This window comes from Chenopodium album, chromosome 16 (assembly GCF_948465745.1).
Source record: "Chenopodium album chromosome 16, dcCheAlbu1.1, whole genome shotgun sequence".
Taxonomy (NCBI): domain Eukaryota; kingdom Viridiplantae; phylum Streptophyta; class Magnoliopsida; order Caryophyllales; family Amaranthaceae; genus Chenopodium; species Chenopodium album.
The window spans coordinates 42,279,632-42,299,769 of record NC_137849.1 but is presented as its reverse complement, the minus strand read 5'-3'; the positions used below and the strand labels follow the sequence as shown (position 1 = coordinate 42,299,769).

At 33.2% G+C, this 20,138-nt stretch overlaps 2 protein-coding genes across 3 annotated transcripts; one reads left to right on the top strand and one right to left on the bottom strand.

The window, feature by feature from the left end:
- The first annotated feature begins 877 nt into the window (after positions 1-877).
- LOC145585392 (two-component response regulator ORR9-like) lies at positions 878-5,908 on the top strand. 2 transcript variants are annotated; one of them, XM_081642094.1, is made up of 5 exons: positions 878-1,058; positions 1,187-1,389; positions 2,770-2,853; positions 3,337-3,404; positions 5,487-5,908. In XM_081642094.1, exons 1-5 carry the CDS (start codon positions 929-931, stop codon positions 5,779-5,781), a joined length of 780 nt encoding a protein of 259 aa, XP_081498220.1. In that variant the 5' UTR covers positions 878-928; the 3' UTR covers positions 5,782-5,908. The 2 variants fall into 2 exon arrangements, with proteins under 2 accessions (XP_081498220.1, XP_081498219.1); XM_081642093.1 differs by having other exon boundaries at positions 2,767-2,853.
- Positions 5,909-14,217: 8,309 nt separating this feature from the next.
- Positions 14,218-19,147, bottom strand: LOC145586560 (protein disulfide-isomerase-like). The gene is made up of 11 exons (XM_081643423.1): positions 18,885-19,147; positions 17,984-18,014; positions 17,543-17,827; positions 17,272-17,460; positions 17,055-17,180; positions 16,182-16,316; positions 15,972-16,091; positions 15,715-15,832; positions 15,520-15,632; positions 14,965-15,188; positions 14,218-14,569 (listed from the first exon to the last, which is right to left on the bottom strand). The coding sequence occupies exons 1-10, from the start codon at positions 19,073-19,075 to the stop codon at positions 14,970-14,972; spliced, it is 1,527 nt and encodes a 508-aa protein (XP_081499549.1). The 5' UTR covers positions 19,076-19,147; the 3' UTR covers positions 14,218-14,569; positions 14,965-14,969.
- Between the last annotated feature and the right edge of the window lie 991 nt (positions 19,148-20,138).

Below are 20,138 nucleotides of genomic sequence, written 5' to 3'. Positions count from 1 at the left end.
TATATATATAGTCAATCTTTCATGGCAAATTAATTTACGTCATTTTTAGATACAACCTATTGGGTTTGAGATGTGATATTTTGTATTGTTTTACATTGGTGTGTCAACAAAAGCTACTCTTTTATATTGTTACTCTGTATCTACGGTCCAACCCACATACTTAACGAGTTGAGTTCGCACCATCATAACTAGTTGTTAAATTGTATATTTAGGTAACTTTCTTCAAACGTTAAGTTTCTACCTTAGCAACCACTTCGACTCATCTTCCCTTCTCGCCTTCAAACACACACACACACAACCCTCCATTCTCATACCTCATGACCAACCCTACCACAGTCATACTATGTTGCATCATGTCATACCTCACACAATTACACGATCCAATTCACCCAATCCCATTGTCATCTCTACTCAAACGATACAAACATTTACCACTGATTAATCAAAAGTAATTGTGTATAGTAAAAGAAAGTAAAAAAAAATTGCATGCCACTGCACACATATAATTAGAAAATGGTAATGAGAGAGATAATATGAAAGTGGACCCAATTGACCCCACCAAACTCAGTGAGTTGTACCGACGTGTGAACGGCAGAATCTATTCACATATCTTCCCCAACTCTTTCTCTTACTCCCTTTAGTATCACCTACGGCAAACATTTTTCTTTCTTTTTTTTTTATCATAATTTTTTAAAAATAATTTCTACAGTAATTTTAAACTTAATTTAAAAATATATTTTTTTTACCTTCCTTTTTTTGTTTCTCTTTGTACTATATATATACAAGTGGACAAACCCGAGTTTTACAATTCTCATTCTTCATTACAACATTATATATTTTGGATCTCTATATCATTTCAATATTTTCCTACCTACAATTTTTTTTTTAATATATTATTCCTTTCTTTTCCCCATTTTTATTAAGAAAAATGGAAGCAAAAACCCAAATTATAATTCCGAAAAATGAAGAAAATAAGCATTTTCATGTATTAGCCGTTGATGATAGTATCATCGAACGTAAAATGTTAGAAAAGCTCCTTACCATCTCTTCCTACCATGGTATGTAATCATATCCTTATTTCTCATAAACCTCGTTCTATCTGGAATTAATTGTCATATTTCGAATTACTCTATCAACGTGACTATCAATTTCGGAATTCTGAATGATTATTTTGTTAAATGTGTAGTGACTTGCGTTGAATCTGGGGATAAGGCTTTGGAGTATTTGGGCTTAGTGAATTGTCATAATCCAGTTATTAATGATGATGGTCATGTTCATCATCATGATGATGATCATGATGATGGTAATGATGATGATGATGATGTTGAAGTTTCCATGATTTGTCCTTCTCTTCCATTACCTGATGATAATGTTCATCACCACCACCAAGTGAGTTTTCTCTTCCTCATAGTTTTCCTATTTTATTTTTTTCGAGGACGGCCGGCCATGGTGTGTACCGCCGTACAGGGCAGAACACAAGGCCAGTCAGAGTCTCATATTATATCGTATCATATCATATCATACAGTATCATATTGTTTATTTAGTGACTGAAATATAGAGGGCAAGAATATATTTTCTTACAAAAGTGTTTATTTGGATTGCTTTTGATTTTAAACAAAGATCTGTTAAGTGATTTTATATTATTTGATTCTAAAGAATTAAAAAAAGGAGAGAAAGTTGGCACCAAAAGCTTCTTGTACTACTAGATCTGAACAACTTCAATTTGGTTTCAAAAGTGATAATAATGCATGCACCTAATTCACTAATTATAAATTAAAACTAAAGAGATCATTAATGTTACTCGTCGGTGATTAATTTCTACATATTAGTCCGGAGTTGATATATACGAAATTTATAGTCATGTTGAAAATCCTATAATTTAAACTAATAATAATACTGTAATTTAAACTTATGATCAATTTGATTAGACTTTTATATACTCGTATTACTTAAATGTATTGGTGAAAATGTTTATTTCCAAGTTAATAAATTGTGAAGGTAGAAAATTTAATTTGAGTGCATTTATATAAGCACATAACTACAAGCTATCACCAATTACACTTTCATAAGTTCAGGTACTATGTCAATTGTTGTTTTAACTTAATTTATTTCTCATATTTTGGACCTCATTAACTTATACGAGTAAATATTTATTAAAAATAATTTGGAAGGAAGATTACGGTTAACCAAAGTTTTAAGCATCTTTGTGTTGTGTATATCTCCCTAATTATACGTATGGTAATGACATAATTATAATATAAGATGAAGACTTCATTATCAAGTTTCTAATTGTAGTAATAACACATTTTGACGTAGCGAGATGCTATTTTCTTAAATGAACAAGTTTATACTTCTATATGGTTACTAATTGTTTGAAAAAAGATCATTGGTAGGGTAAGAATCTATAATATACATTTTATGAAACTTCTAATACATGAAAAATAAGTTTTAGTTGGGTCACGAAAGAAAGAATATATATGTTACTTGGGTAGTAATTGGCTGTATATATATCTAACCTAAAATCGAGAAAGCAATTTTAAGTTAATGTTGTTAGACTTAATGAAAACCCGGCCCATTAATGATTTTTATGATATAACTATTTGTACCTTGTGCATGATCCAATTTAAACTTTTTGTTTACGTATTTGGTTATTTGGGAAAGCTTCGTTACATAAGATATCCTATTTTATTTCGAAGATTACAACATGTTTAGCAAATTCATCAAATTATTTGCATGTTTTAATATGACATCCTCAATTTCTTAAGCAGGGACAAGGAACAAGAGTGAACTTGATAATGACAGACTATTCCATGCCAGGAATAACTGGTTATGATCTACTAAAAAGAGTCAAGGTTTTACTATAAACTCAATATATATATTTCCCTAGCAACTTTGTATCTTTTTTTAAATATAAAATCTCACTGATTTGTTAGTACTATTATTACAGCTCATTTGGTAAGTAGTACGGAGTAACAATTACTACGAGAATATAAACTTGTTAAAAAGAAATCATTGATCATTCACATGAAAATGTTAGTTCACCTCAAATTATCTCTTTTTCTTCCACAATTTGTCATTACCATTTATTACTGCTTAAGGGGTTTGGATGGTAATGAATATTTATGAAGAGAACAAAAAGATTAGATGAGATTGCGTGACTACTTACTTTAGATCTTACCTTTACTGTCAAATTACACTTAAATTTATTACCATTGCAACAATACCACGATTTATAACCGGCTACTCGTACCAATTTGGTTGTCATTAGTACTTTACCATTTTAATAAAACAAAAAAAAGGCTAATAATTCCGGGAAATTTCATTCAAATTGGCAGGAATCCTCCTGGAAAGATGTACCAGTGGTTGTGATGTCTTCTGAGAATGTTCCTTCAAGAATTCACATGTAAGCTCATCTCCTTTTCTCACCTTTTTCTAAAAATAGACTATTCTCTTTTTCTTTTTTTAGAAAAATATATTATTCTTTCTAAAATAAATTAATTAAAGTAAATATTTTTATAATTTTGCGTTGAAAAATAATACTTAGACGTTAACTAATTAACATAATTGAGATCCCAAGTTATCTTTATATGATATGGGAAAATCTTAAAAGAATCTTGGTGCATATTTTGTCCCCCTTGAAAATATTAAGTCAAAATGTGATGTTACATTATTATTATTGGTTTGATTGAAAAGATGCAATTCGTGTGAGCTGTAGGATCTTTGATTATTATCTAATGGCCCAACCTTGTTCTCATTTATTTTTATATTGCAATCTCATAAACTATATGGAGTATTATTTTATTCACTTCATTAGATTTACTTTTTTTGGGGTGAATCTACCTAATTACAACTTTTAAAATTTCAATGTAATGATACAAGTATGTGATATGAAGTCTTAAAAGGGTACCCTAGATTTCGAAATTAAATATGGTCTACATTATTGTTGTACGTGATTGTAAATTACACAATTTGTTTTTAAAAAGAATTTAAGGTATATCTCTTAAGAAAGAGATCCTTTAAGATGTCATAATAGTAGTAGTATGATACTATATCTAATGTGTATTCCATTACAATCTATACCGACCATTGTATATTTAGTTATGTTACAGTAATCCCTTTTAAAAATTGCATTTAATAAAATAAAAAAAATAAAAATAAATAAAAAAAAAAAACAGCACAATTATTCTTAATATCCAAATATAATACGAACTAGGTATATGTAATTAGATATCAAGGATTCATTCGAAAATGATGTTTTACCAAGAATTTTATATTTAATAGCATTAATTATAGAGTATATAAAAATTAAAGATATCTCTATAGTCCTACTCTTGTGATTTAGACTTTTCTTAGTATCTAGGTGATGCTTATTTGATTGCTACAATTAGTATTCGTTTTACATGGTGTCCTTAGTAGTAATTCATTATGACTTTTCTTTTACTAAAAATAGTTAAATAGCCTAATGACTTAATTTTGTTTAATTAATCTTTTTTCGTCTATATCAAGTTTCGTTTCTCAAAGTTCGTTAGTTTAATACTTTTAGTTATCTTTCAAAACAATGTACATTTGAACATTTCATTATTGATAATCATAGTGGCTATAAAAAATTGTAACAAAATCTAGAGGATTACAAGGGAAAGATTAGATAGTTTTAATTATATTTGATTTATAAAGATATGTCAACTTTAAAAAAATAAAAATTAGCAAAAGATTCCCATCCACATGGATGGTGATTAATAAATCCCCCGTAGTATAAGGGCACCATATGATCTGAATTTGTAAGAAAATCTTGTCCACTATACAAATAATTCACTTACTCTTAGTTATTGATTAATGAATAAGGGCCCCACTTAGCTTAAAAATCATAAATACTATCTGAGTTTCATATTATTTACGGAGTACAACGATTTGACATAAAGTAATCGTTGCAAATTCCTCTAAAAAAAATGGTAATCATTGTAAATAATAATAAACAGGATAGTATTTAATAGAAATAATTTTGATTAGTACATAAAGTACACTGTAACTAATTGTAATTAGTAAAATCTGCTTAAATTAATAAGGAGTATAAAATAAAACTCATAATAGGGCCTAATATGGTTTAATTTTTTTTATTTTTTTGAAACATGGTTTAATTAGACTCTTTGAGAGGAAGGATTTTTCTTTTTAATCTCTTCTGCGTAGTAATAAAGTAGGTGGAAAGAAAAATTAGTTAAATTTTTTAAAAAAATAAAATAAAATAAAATTACTTGTATAGAAAGATTCTTGTTACTTAATCAAGCATTCCTATAAATGAAACTTATAAACTTTAATATAATATTTTTATAATTACTCGTATCATACATGATTGACGTTGTGCAACTTATTAAAGTTTAACTATTCCTATTTAACTAGTTTTACGAAATAGAGACCATTTGTCTATGTGCTACATGTACGAGCAAAGTACTCCGTAATAATAAAAATTGTTGCAATGAACTTTGAATAGGTGTCTAGAAGAAGGAGCAGAGGAATTCTTGCTAAAACCAGTAAGATTATCGGATTTGAAGAAGTTGCAACCTCGTGTCTTCAAAGCTACACCAAGTACGAGTTCTGAAAGTGAAGAAAATAATAAAAAGACCAACTTTTTAGCACCAAATGACAATAAAATTTCCAAGGAAGAAATTATAAAAATTATTGCTGATCATCGCGAAGATTACACCAACAATTCCAATGAAGATGAAACCAATAAAATTAGCTATGGAATAGAGAAATTTGTTGAAATATCCAAGATGAACTTGTAATGTGAATAAATCTATCTTAATTTTAGGCATAGTTTATGAAATTAAAGAAATGTTGCACCCTCTTAGCCAGTTTGATAGATGAACCTAACGAAAACTTTATTTTTATAGATGATTTCGAATCTTCTTACCCTCTTTTTTTACTTGACGATATGAATTGAATAGCGAGATCAGTTAAGAGGTTTCATTGGCTACATTTTCCTTAAAGTCGAGTCATAAATCCCTATGGTACAAGTGTAAGAATTAGATTTAGATGATTTTTTTTTTCCCTCGAATATAGGCTTGTACGAGCCTTGGACCTCTAGAGATTGTCTTTTTGTTGTAGCTTGTAAGTAGTTCGGAGTGAAGAATTCAAGCAATGTGGTGTATGTTTCTAAGAAATTCTGATTTACATGTTTTGATGGATCTTTAGTAATGGTACATGCATATGACCAAACTTAAAATTTTAAGCTTCTTAGCCATCATAAATCCATCAACATTTGCATCAAATAAATTAAGATGACAAGTGATATATTCTGTAATTTTGATGTAAACAATTAACCATTATGTATCAGACTCATGGCAAAATGTTATTTCAAAGATTTAGTTCAAATTTCAATTCAGGGACAATTTCCATCATACATTCATAATCCCATGTATATACTACTTTGTATATACTCCCTCCGTTTTTAAATACTTTTTCCACTTTTCATTTTCCCGGCTGTTTTTAAATACTTGTTCCATTTCCTTATTTGGAAGGCTTTAACAATATTAAATAAATTTCTCTTACCTAGTGGACCCACTATGAACCATATTCTATTAATTTCATATTATTTCTTTTCCAATTCTCTTCACTACTTTTGCTTTTTACAATTTTTTTATTCTCTACCTACTCCACTACCTCCATATTTTATTACTTTATCAAGTTTCTCCTAAAATTCCGCGCATAGAGAAATGGAGTAAGTATTTAAAAACGAAGGGAGTACTATTGAGTCACGTTCACCAAAAAAAATACTCTCTTTGAGTCATTGTCCATTTTTGTGAATTTGGAATTTTCATTTGTGAACTAATAAGAGAAAAAGTGAATACTACCTCCGCTTCGAATTTCTTGCAACTTTTGCCATTTTAGATTGGTTCACATTACTCGCAACTTTCCATTTTCTTTCCTTTTTTAGTAAAATTTTAGGGTTGAAATTACCATTTTACCCTTACTTTTTTTTAAAAAAAATCTACTTACTTAAACTACTAACCTTATCTAATTAAAACCTATTGATTAATTAATTTAACCATTCCCACCGAAAAAACCCCAAACTCTTTAAATTCCCCAACACCACAACTAACAGAATTGAATGCTCCTATTCAATTCATCTGATGAATATGGTTGAGTTTATTAATTCTGGAGAATTCTCCAGAATAAATACCTTCCCCTCCAAACCCTAGCTCATCTTCTCTCACTCCTCCCTCTCTGCCGATTCTCCTCCTCTTCTCTCTCTGTCCCCCCCCCCTCTCTCTCTCTCTGTTTCTGGTTTCTCACCTTTCTCCCTTCTTCAATTCTGTGTTTTCTCACTTGGAGTCCCACAATGAAAACCCCAAATGACAAAAAAAACCGACCTTTTTTGCTATGAATCACTTGGTTCAAGCGGGTCTAAGAGGAGATTTGAAAGAACCACCTACAAGCCGCAGCGAAGAACGGGTAACATGAAACCCGTTCGTCGTGCTTTTATCATTGCTAGGAGGAGGATTCTTGGTGCTAAGCTTGCTGATTACAACAGCAATGAGGAAGAAAAGCCTCAGGAGGTGGTCCCTGAGGCTAAGGCCGATGATGAACCACCTACTGAACAAGCTTTGGTGGATTCTGCTGAGGTGAGTCCTGAACCTTTGGTTGTGGCTGGTCCTGGCGATGCTCTTGCTGCTCCAGATGTCGTGGTTGAGGTTTCTGTTGCTGGATCTGAGACTCGGGAGTCTAACCCAGTAGATCTGGAGGTTGATGAAGTGGGTCAGCCTTCTGAGTCCCCTAAACGCGAGACGGTCCTTCCTCTGGCGTGAAACGCGTCAGATCTGGACTCCCAGACGAGATGTCTCGCCGTGAGGTGATTGAGGCTTATTTGCAGATCTACTACCCTCAGTTCAACCCTCCTCCTAACTGAAAGCACAGCGTAAATTCTAAAACCCTAACTTGTTTTTATTATCTCTGAAACGCGTATTTTCTTTTATAATTCTAGGTTATATTCTGGTTTGTTGGATTATGTTGGTTATGTGTTGTTGGAAATATGTTGTTGTTGGATTTTGTATGTTGAATTCTTGTTTTGTTGGATTTTGTTGGTTCTGTGGTGTTGGAATTCTGTTATTGTTGGATTTGGTTGGTTGAATTCACTACTAGAATGCGGGCAAATAACGACAGCTAGAAAAACTGTCGTAATATTTTAATTTTACGACGGTTTTTGTAATTGTCATAATATTACGATGGGTTTTTAAACCGTCGTTGAGTTACGACAGTTTTTAGCCAATAAACTATCACAATAAACACTAAAAATAAATATAAAAAAAAAATAATATTTACGGCAGCTATAAACTGTCGCAACTTACGATGGTTTTCAAAACTGTCGCAATTTGCGACGGCTTATGGCTGTCGTAGAGTTGATTTTTTTTTAAATAATGGTATTTAAATACCCAATCCAACAAGCCCATACCAAACCCTAAATCCTCTTTTGCCGTTTCATCACATCTAATTCTCTCTCCTCTCTATTTCCCTCAGCTTCTCTCTCCTCTCCTCCCTTATCTTTTTTCTCTGTTTCGCTTTCCTCTTCTCCATCTCCCCTCAGTTCCTCTCTTATTTCTTTCTCATATTATCTCCCCTATTCTCCTCCTCTCTTTCCTGATCTCTTTTTCTTTCTCTTCTCTTTCTCGTCCTCCTTCTTTCTTCTTTCTTCTTTCTTCTTTCTTCTCTCGTCCTCCTTCTTTCTTCTCTTTCTCATTCTCCTTCTTTCCACTCTTTCTCATTTATAAAAATGGCGAATATGGCTAAGCAAAATTCATGTTTTTGAGGTTCAATTTCGTGATGCCAAGGTTATTTTAGTCAAATTCAACTATAAAAATTCCAGATTTGGAGTTTATATGGTCGAATTTGACCCTTAAAACCCAAAAAAGAGGAAATTTTCAAAGGTATGTTAATTAGTTTCGTTCATCTTTGTTTGATTTTTGTTTAATTTGTTTGATCTTGTTATTTTGTTGTTTATTTTCGTTTGATTTTTTGGCATTTTTGTTTGAATTTTGTACAATTTTTTATAATTTCTGTTATTTCATTAATTTGGTTTGATTTTTTCTTGGTTTTTGATTATTTGATATATATTTGTATTTCTTGTTTGATGTTATGTATTTTTGTTTTATATTTTCATTTATCTTTCTTTATTATGTTAGGTTTTCTTTGATTTTTAGTTTGTTGGTGTTTACTTTTTAATCTTTGATTTTAAGTTTGTTTTCTGGGTTTAATTTGGAGGTTTTGGGTGTTGGTGCAGTGGAAAGTGTGTGGCGGCCTAGGTGGTTTGTGATGGTGGTTGGTGGTGGTTACGGGGTGTGCGGCTGGGCTACTGTGGGTGACAGGGTTAAAAGGGGGATGTTGTGGCTGGGTTGGGGGATTTTGTTTTTGTTTTTTTTTTTTGTAATTTTTTGCGACGGCTAGCTGTCGCTAAAGTTGGTTTTTGCGACAGTTTTCATGGCTGTCGTAATTTGCGACGGTTTTAAGTTGTCGCGGATTAATTATAGCGACAAAAAATGAAACTGTCGTTAAAATTAGTAAAACTGTCGGAAAAAAGTTTACAACGGTCAAACTGTCGCAAAAATAAAATTTTACGACAACTCTGATCGCGACAAACAGTTTACGACAGTTGAATGTCGCAACTATTTTCTGCGACAATTTTGCCATTTTTGGCGACAGATTTTGGCTGTCGCAAAATAGCTTATTTCTTGTAGTGATTCTGATTTGGTGGTTTTAGTTGGTTGTATAGTGTTCGAATTCTTGTTTTGTTGGATTCTGTTGGTTATGTGGTGTTGGAATTCTGTTATTGTTGGATTTTGTTGGTTGAATTCTGATTTGGTGGATTTTGTTGGTTGTGTGGTGTTGGAATTCTGTTTTTGTTGGATGTTGTTGGTTGGAATGCTTGTCTGTTTGACTGTGCTTTCTATGATGTCACTTGTTTGTTGTTGGTGACAAACTTTAAGAGTCCCCTATATTAGCATCATGGCATGTTGTAGTTGATGTGGAATTGAATTACCTTTCCATTTGAGTCCCTACTTATGAATATGTATGTTCTGCATTAGATGCATTCAGTCCCTTATTCCATAAATGCATTTACTTGTTTGATTTCCATATGATGATGGGACTTATCTGATAGCTACTTGGGTGGTCTGGATGCTCCTGAAACCTCTGTTTCAAGTTTCTGTTGAGGTACCAACACTCACTAAAGCTTTGACTGAAAAAAAACGCGATGGAAATAGTGTTCAAAAGTATTTTTCATTCCATAATGTTCAAATGTGTTTCACAAATTAAAACAACTACGATTGACTTAATACATGATTGCCTAACAGTGTATGCATAATATTTACCAAAAGTACACATAACCAAAACATAATCTAATTCAAAAACTTTGTAGAATAGTAAATGGTTATGTGTGGCAGTCAATGTTTCCCAAAAAATATATTGAACCTGTTGAGTTGAATCAGTCTGCATCTACTTCCATGTTGGCTTCCCCTTCACCTGTAATTGTGACTGTTTCCAAATACTAAACAACTTGTGCTATAAGTCCCCTGTCCACTTCTAAAAGTTCTGGTAGAAGTCGTTACCTGTCCAGGCTTCTCTTCTTCATGTGTGGGTGAGAGAAGTTGTTTCCACCTTGCTTCTCTAGAATTTTAATCATGCATGATTGTAGTGTGATCCATGTGTACTTGTTCAAAAGGGGATCAAACTCTTCAAAATCTCTAGCAACTTCCTTAATAAGATCATCTAGATTCCTTGGAAATGATTGGTATTGAAGTGACTAAATGACACTAAACAATCCTAAGTCTAAAACATTAGTTTGGCGATTGTGATGGTTGAAAAATGAATTGAATGTTGAAACCATTTACTTGACATGCTGCTTCAAATTCAGCATCCTTAGGAACTTGATAAGACCTAGCATTATCCCATTGAATGATGATGTCTTTATGCAGTTGTTGAGGCCACTTCTCATAAATTGTAGGGATTACATGTGTTAGCAACATGTCTCTGATTGATTTTTTTGTGACACTTTAGAGTGCTTTTGTCTCAAGAGTCCCTACATCTCTGTTCTTGCTTTTCTTTTTGGCCATTTCATACTTAACAAAAGGAAAAAGACCATATTTGCCATCATGCAACATGTTGTTGTTTTCATCATACAAAGGCTTCCCTATCATTCCCATGAACTTTGCTTTGATCTTGAACATCCTTGATTGCTATGCCCTATAGGGATCTTCCTCTGTAGGAAGAAGGTAGAATGTTCTTGTTTCTGGATTTATATAAAACCATTTCTCATCTAAATGTATCCATTGTTGCATGTCCATGAATTTCGGGTCCCCTTGAGCTGGTACTAGATGAATGTGACTAAGAACTCACTTAAGTCTTGTGATTTTGTGCTTCTCAGTTAAAGCTGGGTGATTGTTGCTTGTGTGTGTTCTAAGCCTGCCTTGTTTTCTAAGCCTATGTAAGGCTGATTTTGAAATTTGAAGTGTAGAAGCATAACCCCTCTCTGTAGTTCTTTTGTACAATGGTATAGAAGTAAGGAACTCATCAGTGTATTCCTTTGGTTTAGGTCATGTCCTTCCTAGTTTTTTTGTTTTTACATCTACTGAAGTACCATCAAGTAGGGATTGTTTAATTACCTGAAACCACCTTGTTGTTGTAGATTTGTGCACTGAATATTTTCTCGCCAAGTTGGCTAAGAAGTCTTTTGACAGTGAGTCCCCCTCCATGTGCAGCAAAATCTCATCAACTATTGTTCTTTTCTCTTCAATATTCATCTCTCTGCTTGCTCTCCCATTCTGATGTGGTTGTTCATTATGTGCATCATCATCTGCGTCATAACCATCATCATTTTCATGGTTTTCCTGCTGCTGTTCCTCATCTGATTCATACCACCATGGGTCTTCGACTTGGATGATTTCTTCATCCATTGCTTGCTGGTAATCATAAAACTCATCCAAAAGTTCATCTATGAATTCTGCCATGAGTCCCTTTCCTTTTTATTTCAAGTTGGCTTTTTGGTGATGAAGTGGCGGCTGGTTTTTTTTTTTTGGATGGTCTTCAACGGAGCCTAATTTCTGTAATTAAAGATGCTGCATCTACTAACACAACTCTTAGGAATTAGGATTATGCTAATTTTAACTTAGTTGGATGTAATTTGTAGAGGTGCCTGTTTTTGTGAAATTGGTAAACTTGTCATGTAACTTAACTAAACTTGTTGTTCCCCTCCCCCCCCCCCTCCCCAATTCCCTTTGAAACTGATTTCTGGAATTGGGGCTTAGTATGGGGTGTCCTCCTTTTATAGAGGGTAAGAGGGCATTTTGTTTGAATTGAAATGAACTGTGAAAAATTTGGAGGAATTTGGTTTCAGATTTGAAATTTGGTGAAAATTAAGGAGGGAAACAAAGTGGGAGGAAAATTTCCCATTTGTTTCAAAAAGTCAAAAAAAAAAGGTGGGAACTTCCCACTTAAAAACAAAAAACATATGTGGGTACTTAAAGTCAAAATGGGACCACTTCATTTCCCTCCAATTTATCTCTTCTAATTACATACCCTTACAAATCATTAGAACCCCTTACAAGTTTTTCCTCGGCCTCCGCAAACCCTCCCAAAGTTGCAAGTAATTCGAACCGGAGGTAGTATATACGAAGCACTAGATAAATGGTACACTTGAGTGTAAAGTGGACACAACTCACGCAAGAAATAAGTCGAGAAAAGAATAGCGAGGAAATCGCTGCAAGGAGTCAAATGACTTCAAATGAGCTTAAATCAAAGGAACTCAAAACTTTCTAGTCAGTTGATCAGTTTCACTTCATGTCTCATTATATTCCATTGTACATTACTACATTTGTAATATAAGCTGAATTCAAGCTAGTGTTAATTTTGAAGTCGATTATACTAGTCTGTCTTTTAATCCAAACCCATTTATGCTGAATGGTTTGATTAGGCATTGTAATTTGTGAAGAAGAGTCGTTTATTAACAGCTCTTTTCAATTTTCTAAATAGTACTGTAAATTCTACATTGGTTCTTGGGTGTTGGGAACACATCACCTCAAGTTCATTCTACAATTGTTCTTGGGTATCTTGGGAAACAGAAAAAAGAGATCGGATTCATGACCTCAAAATCACAGCAAATTCAAGTTTATCACTATGATAAACATGATATGTTTATCTAGGGGTAGCATAGTACTTTCAACTGAGCAATCAGGGGTATACTTATAAATTCCAAAAACGGAAATCTATGCACCGTTTGCTTTATTGAAATCAGCTAGAGGAAGAGAGAGAAAATACATTAACTTTTCATCAAAAATACCCAGATTTAAAATCTATAGGGTACCAAAATTTTTGAGCTTCTGTAACTAGATTGGACTTTGATTTAGCAAGTAATTAAACCAAGTATAGGGTCGGACGGTAGTGAATTGTGCTGTTGGTAATCATGGTGGCCTGGTATCATCGATGTCTCCTTTAAAGCTTCAATGGAGAAGAAGGAAAAGCTCACCTCTAATGGCGAAAACGATGGAGAAGTGAAACACCTACCCTTTGGGGTTAGCCTCACCCCTAATTTCTCTCGGTTTTCTTAGTTTTTTCGTATAATTTGGCGGCGAAGCCATCAAAAATGGGTTGTGCGGAATGTTATTTGTGGTGTTGGTGATGAAGAAATGATGTTGGAGGAAGCAGATGATGAAATTGGGAGGGAGGATGAAGATGAAGAGCAAGAATTGGGTGGGAGGAAGAAAGGATGAGGAAGATGAACAAGAATTGGGTGGATAACGGACGTTAAACACAAAGCGTCAGACTACGTGTCATCTACAGTAAATATATTATTTTAAATTTCAATTCACGACTCAAAATCACAAGGTAAGCCCCTAATTGATTCTATGTTTGATGTTATCGACATATTTGCAAAACAAAAAAAAGAGATCGGACACATGACCTCAAAATCACAAAAGTAAGCCCCTAATTGATTCTAGAATTGACGTTATCGACATGCGCCACCAATTATGGTCTGTGAAAACCTTGTTACCTCTTGAGCTAATATTTCTCTACTGAAAGAGGAGAGAAAGAGAGTGTAGAAATCTATTGTTCCTTCAACAAGCCTTGAGATATTGACAATCCACGATTGGACTTGTTAAAAGCAAGGCTAGAATTTTTAGCAGTACATGTTTATAAAGTAAGTGACTTAAGATCGAGAACTCTCAGAGTGAGAATGGGCCAGCAAAATGAAGTTAACTAACATAACATAAACATTCTTCCAATCAAAAATCCATGGCAACTTCAGATCTCGACGATACACCTTGACTAATTAAACTACCTCCAAAATCGTCAGATCTAAAAAGCCACAAAGCAAGGCCTTGAATTTATTACAGAAAAGAGAGAGAGAAAGAGAGTGCATGATACAAAGTAACGAGAAAGATAAGGATAATCAGGAAGATGGCAAAAGCCGGGGCAGACCACCACGCTAGCTTATGTTGCGAATCTAACATATAGCTAATCGATGGACGTTCTGTGGTATAAATTAAGTTCCTGTCCATGAATTCCACCATCTTAAGATCCTTTTTCCTGTAGAAAGGAAATTCAAAAGCTTCTTAGTATCTGGCAGTTTACCATGTCTATAAACATGCATATGGAAACAATGTATCAACAAAAATCATTCTGATGCAAAATTAACCTCAAAACTTTCAAGGAGTACTGCCGTAAAAATAATTTGATTTTGGAGGTTAAAAAGCTCATTCCACATAATAATTTGCCAAAATGAGTTTCAACTACTAAACATATGAAAACATTCCAATTAAATCAATTTTTTATAGTGAGACAAAAATTTTCTATCCTTGATAAATTAAAAAGGTGATTATCTTTGAATATAGTGGAAGTTGATAGCATAACTAGTCTCTCTGCATTCATTTGTAAACTTTTCCCATCATTTATTGAAATCAAAATGACAGTAAAAAATTTACCTAAATTACAACTCGTCCTTAGATGTAGTTTGCTCAGATGAAGTTTCCTCAACAGAAGATTGCTTAGCAGCTGGGTCCCTGTTCTTTTGAATAAAATCAATGATTTCTTCCTTGGTTCTGTCTCCATCATATGATAGAACATTCCCGCTTGCTGTTCTAAAATACAAAGTTGGGTAACCTTTGACATCAAAGGTGTCATCTGGGAGATCATTTGCAGTTGCATCCTGCATTCATCAGGCTCAAATTAGCTTCAACTAATCTAAGATATTCTCTAAGACTCGTAAATATGACAACACTTGCCAATTACAAAGTAGATTTATTGTAAAATCAAAAGTTTAGGAGGCACAAAAATGGATCATGTCAAACTAGAAAATGATGACAAGCCATCATCTGGTAGTGAATAAGGTCTTGTTACTAGAATGTATATATATGCAAATTACACATTCAAAACAGCATAGACATGAACTTAATAATGATTGTAAGGTTTAGAACAGAAAGAAGTTTTCCTAAAACGCAACAGGGAAAGTTCTTTAAGTGACAAGGAGAGATTCTTACAAGCTTGGCAATGACAATATCTTTATCATTTTCAAAAGAAACAGCAACTTCATCCAAGATCGGAGCCAACTTTTGGCAATGTCCACACCAGGGTGCATAGAACTCCAAAAAAACTGTAGTAATTAAAAATGATAAATACATGTAAGAATAAATATGGGCCTCAATAAGGTAACAAAGGACACCGAATATCCTTACCATTTTTGCCGGAGTTGAAAACTATATCTTGAAGGGTGTCAGCAACAACCACCTTAACAGGTTCATCGTTGCTTTCAGGGATGGGTTCTGACTTCCTGTGTGCGGCCACCTTGCCTTCCTGAAATATCACATAATTGTCCAGTTAATTAGCTTATTCACGCATAAATAACTTTTCCTAGAAAAACCTCAACTATGGCCAAAAAAAAAAAAAAAAAAAAAAAAAAAACAACTGAAAATGCTAATAAAAAATAAATTACACTGTAATCTTGAATCCATGATGCAATTTGATCAGCCTCCACTTTATCTTTAACGTATTTCTTCCCATCGTTGGTCTGGACAATAACGAGAGGTACTTGGTCCTCTTTAAGTCCAAAATACTGAACAAAAACATTGATACCAGTTAATTCATAGTGTTAATGACAATGACAGCACAAAATTAGCTAAAAAATACAGAAAATTTAATCTACCTGGAGTGCTCCAGAACTGGCATCAAGATCTCCCAACAAAAAGCTAATACCCTTTGATTTGTATTCTTTGGCAACTTGTTCATACTTTGACTTGTATAAATCATAATCAATGCTGAAGTTCATGAACAATAAGGCCTGATCCAATTCAAAACAACCTTAGTAAGCCATAGAACAATGAGGAGAAATCAACAGAAGGTGAAGTCGTGAAAATAACAGGATAACAGTAGCACAGAAGAAAGATTAATCAAAATTTCAACATGGTAAACATTTAGTCCGCCTGCACAAATCAAGTGCACTTGTGGCACTGACCCATGAGGAGACGGGTGGTGATGGAAAAGATACCCCCAGTTAGACTACAATTCTGGTAGAGAGATTATACATAAGCAAAACTAAAATGTCATTCAGTAAGCATTTAAATGACGAATCTGACACTAGAATGACATAAACAACTACTAATAAACCTCAATTACATGACATCTTCACACAGCTTAAGACGAGAATTAAAAATAAAGCAATAGAAGATCCATAGACATACATTACATAAGCATCAAATCTAAACAGAGGAGACAGTGCCTAACAGCGCAGATAAAGATCCAACTCGGTGCATACTTGATACTTTTAACTTAAAAAAAAAAGGGGGGGTTTCTTAACTAAATTTTCTGTTAGTCAAATTGCTGGTGTTTAAATGCAATCAGATATTTATGCGAAATTGCAAACTCCACATGTGCATATCAGAATCAAAATGTTCTATGTGTTACTTAAAATGCTCACAGCCATCAGAAAGTTTAGTTATGACCAAACATGTGGTGACTCATTACCAAACTAGTCAAGGACAACTCCATCAAGTTTGTACAGAAGAAAAAACATATATACCTTGGCATTGGGAGAGTTAAAAAACTTAATAACATAGGGATGGTGTGCTGGGTCCTTGCTGAAGATGGTCACAGTAGGAATACTGGATTCTTCAACAAACTTCTCCAGAGCTTCCGCATTAAAATCCTACATATTATCACAAGGTTACATCAGCTAACGAAACTACTGTTAAAAACTGCAATGTTGCAAGAAATTTGAAATGAGAAACTTGCTATACCTGGGAGTCAACCACAAGCTCATCAAAAGGCTTGAACAACCTAAGGGTGGGCTTCTTCACAGATGACTCACCCCTTGGTAGGAGCTTTGCATCAGTAGTGTGACCAAACTCGTAGTCAGAGCGCAACTTCTCAGCCAAGGCTTGGAAGCTTGTGTACTCCTCACCAGAGAGTTCTGGAAATATCCCAACCTGAAGTCGACAAAACATATGAATAGCTAGACACAAAAACAATAACAGAAATTAGAACATAAGGGGAAAAACTACGACTCACAATAGCAACTTTTTCCCCAATAAGAGTGGTAGCATCATCAGCAGATTTAATCTCAACAGATGCCGGACCGCTTTGCTTTTTCAAATACTCAACAATTCCTTCAGCTTCCCTTGGACCCTTGTACTCCTGAATGAGTTTCCCACCATTCCTCACAATCTTCAGTGTAGGGTAACCCTTAACATCATATTCAGAAGCAAGTTCCTTGTTCGAGTCCTCATTGGCATCAACCTTTGCCAAAACAATTGGAGGGTCGTGACTGCTCAACAAGGATGCAGCCTTCTCATACTACAAGTTTGATGAAAAAAGAAAAAATCACAAGTCAGCCAAAGAATACACAATTCAAACGACATTGTTCAATCATGCATTGCAATTAGATAACTAAACAACTGAAAACCATATATCGCCTCTATTGTTAAAATCAAAACAAGGAACCACAATTACCTCAGGAGCTAGACTCTTACAATGTCCACACCTATAAAAAAGAGATCATGATCGAATTAGCCATAAGAGGAAATTCACGACTAGATACGTAACTAAACGAAAAACATAACCAGCCATTCAAGTCGTACCAAATCAGGAAATGCAAATGATGAGAAATGGATAAACTATAAATCGGAAGGTGTCACTGCACATACATTCCCTTAATTCCCCGACATCAGTAATGTCTTGCAAACAAAAAGTTCCATTCTATTATTAATGAAACAGATCATATAACTCCCAACAGGACAACAGTTATATTGCATCAAAATATTCGCAATCTAGTCAACTTCTTAAACTTGACTTTTTACTATTTCATAAACCTTTAAAAATAAATCCACAAATTTTTAACTTTTAACACTTCATATGCAACTTTGATCTTGCTTTCTTCGCCTAAATTTCAATAAACTAAAATTGTATTGAACATTTTATTTTTTTCACCATTTAAAACTAGATCAACACCAATCTTTACCAATTAAAGATAGTACCAAATTCATCAGACAAAATAATGATGCCACCTTCACAATAACACATTATAGATCTAACATTCAGAAAAAATTACACATTAAATTCAAAAAAATCGTTAGACAATTAATTTATAACAGATCTCAATGCAATCACTGATGATTAAACCTTCCAAATCAATAATTAACACTCAAAATCACTATCCGATCACGCAAATTTCTCCAAATTCCTCACAAAAATCAATCAAATCACAGAAACAATAAAAACTCAACATCACTTCCGAAATCTACACAACAATCATCAACAAATCGCAAATTACAAAACAACAAATCATCAAAAACAATAAACAATTGTAACAACAAATTAACAAAAGTCATAAAATTAAGATCAAAAATCATACCATGGAGCGTAGAATTCGACGACAATGAAATCATGTTTAGCGACAGTTTCAGAGAAATTAGTGTGATCGAGAGTAAGAACAAACTCCTTAGCATCAGACGATGCAGACGAATCGGTAGATTCAGAAGCAGAGATCGAAGCCAACAAAGCTAAGAGAGAAACAAGGAAGAATGAAACCCTAGAAATCGCCATTTTTTCCCCCCAAATTTTTCTCTCTCCTAAGAAAAACTCTTTCTAAGTTGTGAGTTCAGTGTGAGTATTTTTTGCAGGTTTATAATAAGAGAGAGAAATAGAAGTGGAGGAGAGAGAAGGTAGGACAAAAATGTTAGAATCACGTGTTAACTTTCTGTTGAGAGAGAAGGTTTTTTTTATTATTTTTTTTATTTTTATTTTTTGCATTTTTGTGCGTGTAACTTGGTTTCTTAGAGGTCAGAATTTTGACGTGGCATGTTTTGATTGGGTAGTGATTCGTGGAGAATTTTTATTATTTTTAAAATTATCTACGCCTTTAATGTATTTGTACGTATAGGATTATGTAATTAATTACTCCGTAATTAATTGTGATAAAATATGACGAGGTTTGTCCAATCGTTATTTGCCACGTTGCGATGCACGATTTAATTAAAATTAAAAAAAAAATCTATAAGAGAGTGTAAAATAATTAACCACAAAATGAGGGTTTTTGAAAAGAGAAAAATTATTAATATGTTTTTGATTAATTGATGCTCACACTTTTATTTATTTTTAAGAATTATTTTTTCCAATCTTGAATTTCAAAAGACAAAATAGGAAAAAAAAAAATGATGATGTCATAAGCAAATTGGAGGAAAATCTTTTAATGATAAAATGATATGTGTACACGGGTGATGTAAGCAGTTTTTTCTTTAGTTAGAGTTATAGATATAAAATCCTCTAATTTCCAAATTAATGAAATATCAAAATTATACTTTATTATACTAGATTAGACCCGTGCGATGCACGGATTACGAAATTATTGAATTGAAATAGGAGTAGCTTATTTCTATTTTTTATTTTCCCGTATATACTTATAAATTAGATCATAAAACATATATATGTAGCTATCATCGTAAATTGCACGAGTAACAAAATATAAGAATTAAAGCCAATTTCTAGATATCAATTTAGTTATTCCAACCAAAAATAAAATTTATTTATTTATTTATTGACACGGTCAAAAGTTTGAAATGAAAATGATTAAAAAAAAATAACCAATTCCTCAAAATATACATACATA

Excerpts from the sequence above, each read along its gene's own strand:
- LOC145585392 (XM_081642093.1), top strand. The coding sequence starts at position 929 with ATGGAAGCAAAAACCCAAATTATAATTCCGAAAAATGAAGAAAATAAG. Across the intron at positions 1,059-1,186 it reads TACCATCTCTTCCTACCATG|TGACTTGCGTTGAATCTGGG; the intron begins GTATGTAATCAT and ends TTAAATGTGTAG. Across the intron at positions 1,390-2,766 it reads ATGTTCATCACCACCACCAA|CAGGGACAAGGAACAAGAGT; the intron begins GTGAGTTTTCTC and ends CAATTTCTTAAG.
- LOC145586560 (XM_081643423.1), bottom strand. The coding sequence starts at position 19,075 with ATGGCGATTTCTAGGGTTTCATTCTTCCTTGTTTCTCTCTTAGCTTTG. Across the intron at positions 17,461-17,542 it reads TTGGGGAAAAAGTTGCTATT|GTTGGGATATTTCCAGAACT; the intron begins GTGAGTCGTAGT and ends TGTCGACTTCAG. Across the intron at positions 15,633-15,714 it reads TTTCAACTCCGGCAAAAATG|TTTTTTTGGAGTTCTATGCA; the intron begins GTAAGGATATTC and ends TAATTACTACAG.